This window comes from Triticum urartu, chromosome 7A (assembly GCF_056163025.1).
Source record: "Triticum urartu cultivar PI428250 chromosome 7A, HENAU_Tu73, whole genome shotgun sequence".
Lineage (NCBI taxonomy): Eukaryota > Viridiplantae > Streptophyta > Magnoliopsida > Poales > Poaceae > Triticum > Triticum urartu.
In genome coordinates this window covers 523,677,743-523,689,241 of record NC_141879.1, presented here as the reverse complement: position 1 = coordinate 523,689,241, position 11,499 = coordinate 523,677,743, and the positions used below count along the sequence as shown (strand labels likewise).

General features: G+C 57.3%; 1 protein-coding gene across 1 annotated transcript; it reads left to right on the top strand.

Moving 5' to 3' along the window:
• Positions 1-7,889: 7,889 nt before the first annotated feature.
• On the top strand, positions 7,890-8,465 carry LOC147960257 (uncharacterized). Its single transcript, XM_087533235.1, has one exon. It carries the CDS (start codon positions 7,890-7,892, stop codon positions 8,463-8,465), a length of 576 nt encoding a protein of 191 aa, XP_087389361.1.
• The last annotated feature ends 3,034 nt before the right edge of the window (positions 8,466-11,499 follow it).

Genomic DNA, 11,499 nt, shown 5'->3' with positions numbered 1-11,499 from the left:
GAAGACGCGTGCATTCCGTTCCTTCCAAAGTTCCCACCGCACAAGAAGTAGTAGAGAAGATAAGGCCTTAACCGGTTGGGTGTTGTTCGAGAGTAGCTCATCCCACCAAGATTTAACTGTACCAAATTGGTGCCAAGTAACCGTGGGAATAGCAAGCCCGAGCCAGGAGAACACCTCATCCCAAACCCGGAGAGAGAACTTGCACTTGAAAAGGAGGTGGGCTGTTGATTCTTGCACTTGATTGCAAAGCAGGCACCGGTCACAGTTTGGCCATCCTCGGCGTTGCAGCCTATCCGCGGTCCAAATTCTATTTTGATTGACTAACCAGGCAAAGAATTTGCATTTAGGAGGAGCCCAAGCCTTCCAAACCGAGACCTGAAAGCTAGGGTGGGTGAGTCCAGCGAACTGCACCAAATATGCAGACTTAGTGGTGTAGTTGCCATCATTGGCGAGCTTCCACAAAATGCTATCTTTGATGCCCGGTTGGATGACAACACCCGCAAGCTTTTCCCATAGGGCCGAGAATTGATGAAGATGCTCAAGCGTGAGGCCGCTTTGGGTGTCAATTTGAGCTATCCAATGATGATCCCTCAAGGCCTGGGTAATCATTCCGCCTTTCTTGTGAGAAATCTCAAAGATCTTTGGTGCAATGTCCTTGGGTCTTATACCCTCTAGACAAGACGACTCCCAGAAAATCGCTTTATTCCCATCACCAATCATCACCTTGGTCGCAGCCACAAAAAGATCACGGTCCGCAGTTGTGCATGACGTCTCCTGACCGCACCACGCCCTTGAGGGTTCATCCCAGTCTAGCCAAAGCCACCGAAGTCGGAGGGCAATGGCAAACTTGCCGAGATTTAGAATGCCAAGACCTCCATATTCCTTTGGTTTACAAACTTGCTCCCAATTAACCTTGCATTTGCCACCAGTAACCTTGTCCGTACCGGCCCAAAGGTAGGCACGTCACAGCTTGTCAATTGCCTTTAGGACCTCCACTGTAAGGTCCGGCGGAGTGATGTGATAGATGGCCACCGCCATGAGAACTGCTTTGACCAAAGTCATGCAACCCGAGATAGCAACATGCTTGCCTTTCCAAGGCACCAATTTGCCAGCCATGTTGTCCTCTAGCAGTTGTAAGTGAATCCTCTTAAGTCTCTTGATCGCGAGAGGGAGACCAAGGTAGCGGATAGGCAAGGAGGAACGACAGGCCGGGAAGGATTGAAGAATACCATCGAGGTCCACATTGGCACATCTGATGGGCGCAACAATACTCTTGGCGCAGTTAGTGGACAAGCCCGTGGACTCACCAAATGAAGCTAGCATGGTGGACAAGAATTGGACATCCTCCTTCTAAGGGGCACAGAAAACAGCAGCATCATCGGCATACAGGGAGGCACGAATCCCCGCGTGCCTCCCAGGTAGGGGGTGAAGCTTCCCATGTGTGGTGGTTTTTTGAGGATATGGTGAAGCGGGTCGATCGCGAGGATGAAGAGCAAAGGGGAAAGCAGGTCACCCTGTCTGAGGCCACAACCATGCTTGATGGGGTCGCCAGCAATTCCGTTTAGTAAGACTCTTGAGGATGCCGAGGAGAGGAGGGCCGAAACCCAGTCTCGGAAGCGAGTAGGGAAACCATGATGGCTCAACATCTCCAGCAAGTAGTCCCACCTAAAAGAGTCGAATGCCTTCCTAATGTCAAACTTGAATAGAAGCATGGGTTTTTTTGTGCGGTGAAATCTTCTTGCCGAATTCCGCACATACATAAAGTTGTCATTTATACCTATTTTTTTATGAAAGCACTCTGGGTGATGGAGACGATGTCGTTCATGTGGGGAGCAAGCCTAGTGGAAAGAATCTTTGCAATGAGCTTGGCCACCGCATGGATATGGCTGATTGGTCGGAAGTCAGAAATCTACTCCGCTCCATCCTTCTTGGGAACGAGAGAAATATTCATCGAGTTGAGCCAGTGAAAATTTCTAGCTTGAAGATTGGAGAAGCTATTGATCACGATCAAGATGTCATCTTTAATGATCTCCCAACAACTTTTGAAGAATTTTCCTGTAAAACCATCCGGCCCCAGTGCTTTGTCACTAGGGAGAGCAAAGATTGCAGCCTTCACTTCCTCTTCTGTAATTGCATCTCCAAGCATGGATAGATCATGGTCAGCATGGGGAATGGCTGCCCAGTTGATGGTCTTTGGGCGCGAGGCACCCCTCTTCATGATCTCATAGAAATGCGAGTGGACAATATTCTTCTTGTGGTCATGATCTGTCACCCAGCCATTGCCCTGTTTGAGTCGGTGAATTAGATTTTTTCCGTCTCCGACCATTAATCCTAAGGTGGAAATACCGGGTATTCGCATACCAACATATCATGAATGCCCAAAGAATCTGCAAGTTGTAACCCCTTCTTCATCGCCAAAGCTTCTGCTGTATATGCATCTATTGTTGGCCTCAAGTAGCAGATCTCCGCTGTCATGAGATCTCCAGCATCATCTCTCAGAATTACGCCGGTGGAAGCCATATTCCCTTCGTATTCAAATGATGCATCAACATTCAATTTGACTGTACCCAATGGTGGTCTAGCCCACATCACTTCCTTTCCGGATGACCTACAGTAGCTGCCCGGTGAAAGTCCAATGCAAGAGCTTGTATTGATAAGGCAGAACGATCAGGCTTCATGATCTTCTCTCCTTTTTCACATTGTCATCTTTCCCACCATAAAAATCAGCTAGCCATCGCTATCAAACATGGTACAGGGATTTGAGCAAGATATAATGGATCATCACTCCTACTACAAATCAATTCCTCTAGTACCGCAGAGCCAGACATATCAAAGTTGAGAGATTTTTCCACTTTCTCTCTAGTAAACATAGGTTCTCCAAAACTTTCTGTGCTGGACCACTGTCGGGGGTTGGGTGCGACATATGCCAAAGGATGGCTTATCATGGTGGGGGCGAGTAGAACGTCGTCGGTGCCTGGAAACGGGATAAGGTGAAGACATGCACGCCGGCGAATCTTACCCAGCTTCAGGGCTCTCCGGGGAGATAATACCCCTACTGCTGCTCTACGGGGTCTCCGCATGATCACTATGGCAAAGTATTTACACGGTTGCTCCTTGAGCTGTTTCCTGGAGGTAGGAGAAGGCAAGGCTAGCTCTCTCCTTCCTATATGATCTGGTCTAGTGCTAATGGATTCCAACCCTTTGCATGGATGCCCTGGGGGGTTTATATAGGCCTACCCCCTAGGGGTACAATGGTAATCCGGCTGGGCGCGGGCCCAGCCGTCAGTCTCTCTGGCCGCCGTCTTATCCGCCGACTCCTGGGGCCCGCCGACTGGTGGGCCCCGCCGACTGGCTTGGTGTCGAGCCGACAGGCCACGTCCGCCATGGGCGGGTCTTGCCGGCTGCAGATTACTGTAGCCGTGCCTCTAATGACGCAGGCTCGGTCATGAGGTCGTGGCGACAGCCCCGCCGTCTGGCGGGCGATCACTATGGCCACTACTTGTCGTGTCTGGTTAATGGCGCGTGGGGCCCGTGGGAGGGGCCGGCCGACTTCTGGTGGCCGACTCCCATCCGGGCCGACTGGTGGTGCTTTCGCCATCTTTCGTACACCCGCCGACTGGTGGGACCCATCATCCCTGGGTCGTACCAGCAGGCCGTCGTGGGCACAGGGCTCCGCCCCCTGGGGCTGATGTCAGGGCCGGCATGGCAACAGTGTCACGCCGCGCGGAGATCTCCACGGGTACGGCGTACTGTAGCCACGCCTGCCCTTGGAAAAGGGGTGGGAGTGGACCTTACTATGGCCACTCCCCGTCACGTCCCTCTTTATGAGGGCATGGGGGTTGTTGGCGTCGCGGGCCGACTCCCCAAGGTCGGCTTCTCTGGAAGTCACCAGTCAGGAGTCGGCTCATCCTGAAGTCGTTCCTAGGACTCGGCCGTGAGTGGGCAGCCGGCCGCCTCGCCGCCGACTCTCAGAAGGCGGCACTTCATCCTTGGGTCTCGAGGGGCGCAGTCTGCCCCAATGTCTTGAAAGGTTCTGGGACTGGGTTAGCCTACCCGTGGCCCATTACTCCGACAGTAGTCCCCGAAGCTGGTGAGGCTCCGAGGGCGACATGTCGTGGAGCCTCAATAGTTTCTTCTCTCTGGCGGTCGGATCTGGGCTTCGATAGCCGTCTTCTGTCAAGCCGACTAGATGGAGTCGGACTTGCTCAAGGCCGACTTGCCCCTAAAAAAGTTTGAACGTTGCGGCGGAGTTCAGGCAGCGTGCCTGATAAGCTTCCGGGTTGCCGCCCGTGGTTGACCCGTCGTGAGGCACCACGTGGCAGAGCTAGTTTGATCACCCACGCACGCGACAGGACAGGCCTATAGGCGGGGCCCTCCACTACCGCGCCTCGGCATGCGAACGGATCTGTTGCGGCAGCGCGACGGTTGGGGTTCCCGTGCGGTTATGGCGTGTGGTAACTTCATGTGGTAAATTATGGGGGTCGTGGGGTCCCGGGCGCAGTTAATCCCACGTCCGCCCCCTCGACTTCTCAGCCCACGAGCCTACAAGTAGGCGGGGGGAGGGGGCGGCGAAGCACGCGCGCCCATTCTCCCCACTTCCTTTCGCTCCTTCCTGCTTCTTCTTCTTCTTGCCGCTGCTGCTCCGAACCACGCCGTGCCCACAGCGATGAGCTCCTCCTCCGCCGTCGCGCCTCCTGCTGTTCGCTCCGGAGTGTGGGATGGCCCGAGGTTGACGACGACGACATCGAGATCCTCCGCCAGACACGGCGGCTGCCTGGCAGGGACTTAGTGCAGGTCCGCCTCGCGCCGGAGGGAGAGATATCACCGGCGCCGGAGGAGGGCGAGCGAGTCATATTCTGCTTGCACCTCATGCACGGCCTGGGACTGCCGGTGAGCGGCTTCTTCTGCTCCTTCTTGGAGTTCCACGGGCTCCAGCCGCACCACCTTACTCCGAACACGGTGGTGCTGCTGGCGGCCTTCGCCACCCTGTGCGAAGGCTTCCTCGGCATTCTCCCCACCATCGAGCTCTGGGTGAGTTCTTCCAATCCAAGCTCGGCACACACATCGCCGGCGTGCCGGCCCAGTGCGGTGCATTCATCGCGATGCGGAGATCAGTGGCCGACAATCCGTTTCCCACCATAGCACTGATTAAGTCGGTGAAGATGTGGCAGCGGTCATATTTTTATGTGAAGAACGTCGCCCCAGAAGGTGACTGGGTCAACCTGCCGGCTTACGATGCCGGCACACCGGCTGGAAGGCTCCCCAGCTGGTCACACCGAGCCAGGACACTGTCTCCCGCTGGTGCCGCCGCCGTCGCGCGACTCTGAGTGCTGACGCAGTCGGAGGGCCTGACCGGGCCGACTTGCTGGCCGCCTTCGTGGCGCGCCGAGTCCTCCCACTCCAAGGCCGATCTCACCTGATCTGCCAGATGAGCGGTCATCGGGACCCGAGTCGGATGAGCTCCAAGGACATGCCTCACGCGGAGGTGGCGAACACGGTGAACTACATCGTGAACTGTGGTCTCTCGGTGGACTGGCGGTTCGGCAAGGAGCCGTATTCGCGCGCCAACCCCCCACCTATTGTAAGTCGTCTTCCTTCTTCTTCTATTTCTTTTGCTGCCGAGTCCGACTTGTCAAGTCTGACCGTTTTTGTTTTGAATCAGAACCCTCTTGTCCCTCCCTCAGCCGGCACCCCGGGGCCGGCTGGTCAGTTTGTCCCCGATCGGGCGGAGAGCGACGTCGACGATCCTGACTTGGGGGCGGCAGCCATGGAAGCCGACGCCGAGGGAGGAGGAGGAGAAGCAGGCGGCTCCAGGCCTTCGGCCACTTTCGCCGACTGGCCTGACAACGAGGCCGAGGGAGAAGTCGCCCCGCGTCGCCAGCCAAAAGCCGGCCAGCCAAGCACGAGTTCCTCCGCCGGCTTGGACGCTCAAGGCGGTGCGAAGAAGCACCGGGCCGGACCGAGTGCGCTTGGTGGCCGGTCAAAGAAGTTCAAGAGAGCGGCCGCCGCGACCAAGCGGGAAGAGGCGGCCGCGAAAGCCAACCGCTTCCGCAAGGAAGTGAAGAAGCCGCCGCTGGTCTCTGCGTAAGCGCCTCCATCCCTTATCATTATTTTCTCTTTGTTGATCTTGTCTGAGTTTTTCATATGCTTTTCTCACCTCAGAGCTCCCCTCACTCTTGAGAGGGTTGCCGCCGCCTCCGTTATGGGGTCGGTGGAGACGTCTGCCACCACTCGGCGGATTGACCCCGCCGCCGACCTTCGGGAGGCGACGGAGCGGAACGCGCGGGAGAAACGCGAGGAGGACGAGGCCGCCCGCTGGGAGAAAGCGGAGGCCGAGAAGGCGGAGGCCTCCGCCCTGAAGAAGCTGGAGGCGGCCGAGGCCGCCGCTGCGGCAAAGCAGCCGGCTAAGGAAGTCGCACCCCGGCGGTCGGTGGTGTTCGTCACCCCTTTGAACTCCGCGCCGCCACCCCCGGAGTTCACGGGGCAGTCAGGGGAAGCCGGCGGCGAGTTCCCGATCGTGGAGAGAGGCGGCGGCGACACCCCCATGTCGGACGTGGTCGCGCCGCCACAGCCGCCCCCGCCGCCGTCTAGAAGTGCGCAAGGCAAACAGCTGGCGGATCCGCCCCTGCCATCGACTGAAGACGAGGCCGTGGCAAGGCTACTCCTTCAAGTCGGCTCGCCAACGCACCGCCGTCTTGAGAAGGCGACTTCGGCGCCACGCCCCTTGGAGACCGACACCGCCAGCTCGACGATTCCAGACGCTGAAGCCACGAGCGCCGCGCCCATTGGGTGGGTACGAGGAGGCGGCACGGGCCCACTGAACCAGGCGATTCTGGATGTCTAGACGAAGCTGCGAGCTGAGAGCGATGCCATCCAGAACTGCACCAAGGCGCACCTAGCGTCGCGGGCAGCCATCCGGGTATGCTTTCTCCTTTGTCCCTGTTTTCTTGTTTCTCTCTGTGGGGGCGCGCCAGCGCACCCACTGGGTGTAGTCCCCGAGTTTTGGGCCGGCTGCTGAGCAGGCGGCCCGAAACTCCAATTGGTAAGTTCCGGGTACTAACCTTTGTTCTGAAATACTTGTTGCAGGACTATCACAACCTCCGTGTCACCGCCTTCAACCACAATGTTGAAGAGTTGGGCAAGCGGACTGCCGACTTGTCGGAGAGCCTGAGTGAGTCCTTTTTCTTCTTTGCGGGGGCGCGCTGGCGCACCCGCGGGCTGTAGTCCCCGAGATTCGGGCCGACTGCTGAGCAGTCGGGCCGGATCTCCCCGTCGACCTTCTTCGTTGATGACTTAACGCCTTCTTTCTTCTTTCTCTTCAGGGGCCAACACCGCTCTTCAACAGCAGCTGAGCGAAGCCAACTCCGCGTTGCGCGCCAAGGGGGAGGGGTGCAGCAAGCTCGCCGCAGAGCGCGATCTGCTGGCCGCACAATTGGCAGAGCAGAAGGAGCTGCTTACGAAGATGCGGAAGGAGGTGGAAGCCGCCCTTCTGGCCGAGTTCGCGAGCGAGCGCTCCTCCTGGACCGACAAGGAGGCAATGCTAGTCTCCGGCTTCCACGAGATCGAGGACCTCGTCGACGGTGAGCTTCTTTGCTTTCCTTCTTCGAGCCGCCGACTATATGTCGAGCCGACTCCTGGTTTTTTTTGACTTGTTCTTCATTTTTTCCGTCTTGGCAGACTTCTTCCCCGGCCACTCGCAGGCCGCCATTCAAGCTATCGAGGCCGACCGCGAGGAACGGAGGGCGGGTGGCGCAGAGATTGCTGCTGATGCCCCTTGGACTCTTGATGAGCACATTCTGAGCATTGGGGCTCGCCTGCGGCCGGCCCACCAGATGTTGCGCCGGCTTCAACGTGTCGGCGCCCAAGCGATCGCCGCCCTGTGGCCAGACATGCAGGCTCCGCGCACCCCCAGTCGGACTGCCGACTGGCTGGAGGTCGCGGCTGGCCGTCTTGAGGCCTGGAAGGGTTCCTCGGCCCGGGCCGGAGCGCGCCGAGCCTTGGAATTCGTCAAGGCGTGGTATCCGGGGCTGGACCTGGACCGGCTGGCCACACTCCGGTCAGAGGCCCAGCCGGAGCTGGCAGCCGCGGAAGATGCCCTTGTCAAGCGTGTGGCGGCGATCGCCGAGTACACCGACACCAGCATATTTGTCCCCGAGCGGGCTGAAGACGGCGAGGAGGTGCCGCCGGAGTGGTTTGGGCTGAACCCCGACTACGGCGAGGACTCAGCAGAGGTGATTGGCTCCAGCGCCGAGGAGGAAGACGAGGCGGAGGACGGAAGCGAGACGGAGGCACCGGAAGACGGAGCGGACGGCCAGCCTCAGCTCGACCGTGCCTCCAGCAACGAGCCGTGCCCGCCCGAGCCGACTGCTGCCGGAGGTGATCAAGCCGAGACCGCCCAGCCGGCCGCCCCAACATCCGACACCGCCGTCTCCTCCGATCCTCCAAACCCGTCTGCCGCCCCTTAGGCTGCCACCTCGTCTTTGTTTTATTTGTTCTAATAGTTTTTGAAGAACTCGTTAATCCGCACAATTCCACCCGCGGGGTGTATTTTGAAATTCTGCTCGAAGATTCGGCCAAGGGCCTTTGTTATGTAAATATTCATCCGACTTCTATCTTTCTTGCTCGTTGTTCTTTTGGCTTTTTCCTTTGCTGTATTCCCTCAGTTGCCGTCTTTGTCAGTCAGACAGCCGCTCCGCGGACTGCTGCTGGATCAAATTCTTGGTCACTTTGGGAAGGCAAGTACTTAGCCGTTTTTAGGGTTGTTTAACAAGTCGGATAGAAGGCGCCAAGCCGACTATTCAAGAGTCGATTTGCGAAAAAAGGCTGGAAGCCAGCCTTAAGCTATGTTTGTGCTTTGAGTCCTTAGCCATTTTTCATGTGGACGCCAATTCGTCCTTACTCCTGCCCACCAGACAGTCGCTCTGCGAGCTGCGGCTTCTGGCAGGAGACAGTTTAGATGCCACACACTACTTGTCCAGCTGCAGGAAGCATTTCATAGCACAAGTCGGCAAGTCCCCGGGCCGACTAGTCGAACCCGGTGCCAAACGGCATAACAAAGAGTAATATACTCGACGGCATATTTCTTATCATATAGATAAAAGAGGGCAGTCCCCGAGCTCTTCTCGGGGGGGCCGAAGTCTTGGTACTTTTAATACAAAAGGTAGCGTGATACATACTGTGTTTAACTGTAAAATTTTCGGAGGAGATTTGCATTCCATGGCCGCTCTGTCTCTTTGCCGGAGTCGCCCCTCTTGCGTGCTCGGGGCTTCTGAGCGTCGATCAGGTAGTAGGAGTCGTTGCCCAGCACTTTGCTGATGATGAAGGGGCCTTCCCAAGGTGCCGACAGCCTGTGCTGGCTGGCTGTTCGCTGGATTAATCGGAGCACGAGGTCGCCCTCCTGGAAAGATCTCGGCCTGACCTTCCTATTGTAGTATCTGCGCAGGCTCTGCTGGTAGATGCTGGACCAGCTGAGTGCCAACAGCCGGCCCTCTTCCAGCAGGTCGACGCCGTCTTGTCGTGCTTCTTCTGCTTCTTCCTCGGTGTACATGGTGACTCGTGGGGAATCGAACTCTATGTCCGTTGGGATGACGGCTTCAGCACCGTAGACAAGGAAGAAAGGCGTGAAGTCGGTTGACTTGTTTGGAGTCGTGCGCAGACTCCAGAGGACGGCTGGCAACTCGTCGAGCCAGCAGCCAGCCGAGCGCTCCAGAGGCTCGATCAGTCGGGGCTTGATGCCGGACAGGATGAGGCCGTTTGCTTGCTCCACCTGGCCGTTTGACTGTGGATGGGAGACGGATGCTAGGTCCAGTCGGATGCCCTGTGTCGCACAGAAACGGGCCAAGGCACCTTTGGCAAAATTCATGTCGTTGTCGGTGATGATGTTGTGTGGTATGCCGTACCGAATTGTGATGTCGGAGATGAAAGTCACGGCAGTCGGACCGTTCAGTTTCTTGATTGGCTTCGCTTCTATCCACTTGGTGAACTTGTCCACCGCGACAAGTAAGTGAGTTAAGCCACCTCGTGCCGTCTTGAATGGTCCCACCATGTCTAGACCCCAAACCGCGAAAGGCCAGGCAATGGGGATGGTCTTGAGTGCAGAAGCCGGCTGATGCGGCTTGGAGCGGAACTTCTGGCACCCTTTGCATTTTTGGACCAATTCCTTGGCCTCTTCTAAGGTCGTTGGCCAAAATAAACCGTGTCGGAAAGCTTTGGCGACGAGTGCTCTTGAAGCCGCATGGTGGCCGCACTCACCTTGATGGATGTCTTTGAGAATTGCTTGGCCTTGCTCTGGCTCTACGCAGCGCTGGTAGACACCAGTGACGCTGCGCCTGACCAGCTCTCTGTTGACTATGGTGTAGGATGCCGCTCGGCATTGTACTTGCCAAGCTAAGGTCTCATCAGTCGGCAGCTCTTTGCTCACCAGAAATTTGAGGATGGGCTGGGCCCATGAGGGTGCTGCTATTTCTTCGACTGCCAAAACTGCGACTTGGACGAGGGCAGCTGGGCTGGAGTCAACAACCGCTTGCTGGATTAATGAAGTCCCCAGGCCGACTGGCGCAGCTCTTGGGCCGAGTTCTGGAGTCTTCGGGTCGGCCGCCGCAGTCCCCGGGCCGGGTTCTGCAGTCCCTGGGCCGGCCTCGACTGTGGCGGTTTTGGAGCCATCTGCCAAAATCCCCGTACCGTCCGTCGGGGCTCTGGAGTCGGATCCGACTTCTTCGGGAGGAGCCAGCATGAAGATGGAGTCTGATTCTGGTGAAGGCTTGACAGACGGCTTGAGGAGGCGTTGAAGGGCGACGTTGGATGGTATTGCTTGGCAGGTAGAGCCGATTCGTGCCAAGGCGTCTACTTGGTCGTTGTCGTTTCTTGGCACATGGAGGAACTCGCACCCCTCAAAATACCCACTGAATTGCTGCACGAGGAAATGGTAACTCGCCATGTTTGCATCTTTGGCGTCCCAGTCGCCAGACGACTGCTGGACCACTAAGTCCGAGTCGCCATAACACAGGATCCGGCGAATGCCAAGTTCTTTGGCAAGCCGGAGCCCGTGAATGAGCGCCTCGTACTCGGCGACGTTGTTGGAGGCGGCAAAATGGATTTGCAGTGCGTATTTGAGCTTGTCGACTTTAGGAGAAGTGAGGACAACGCCGGCTCCCAAGCCGGTGCGTATCTTGGAGCCGTCGAAATGCATCCGCCAATGGGTGGAGTCGGGCGCTGGAGGTAGGTACTGGGTCTCGGCCCAGTCGACGAGAAAGTCGGCCAGTGCTTGTGACTTGATGGCGGTGCGGGGCTGGTAGTGGATGGTGTAGGGAGCCAGTTCTATGGCCCATTTGGCCACTCGGCCAGAAGCATCTCGGCTTCCGATGATCTCGGCAAGTGGGTCCATGCAGACCACAGTGATTGGATGCTCTTGAAAGTAAGGCTTCAATTTCTTGGCGGCAAAGTGCACGCCGTAGCACATCTTCTGGTAGTGGGGGTAGTTCTGCTTGGAGGCCGACAGTA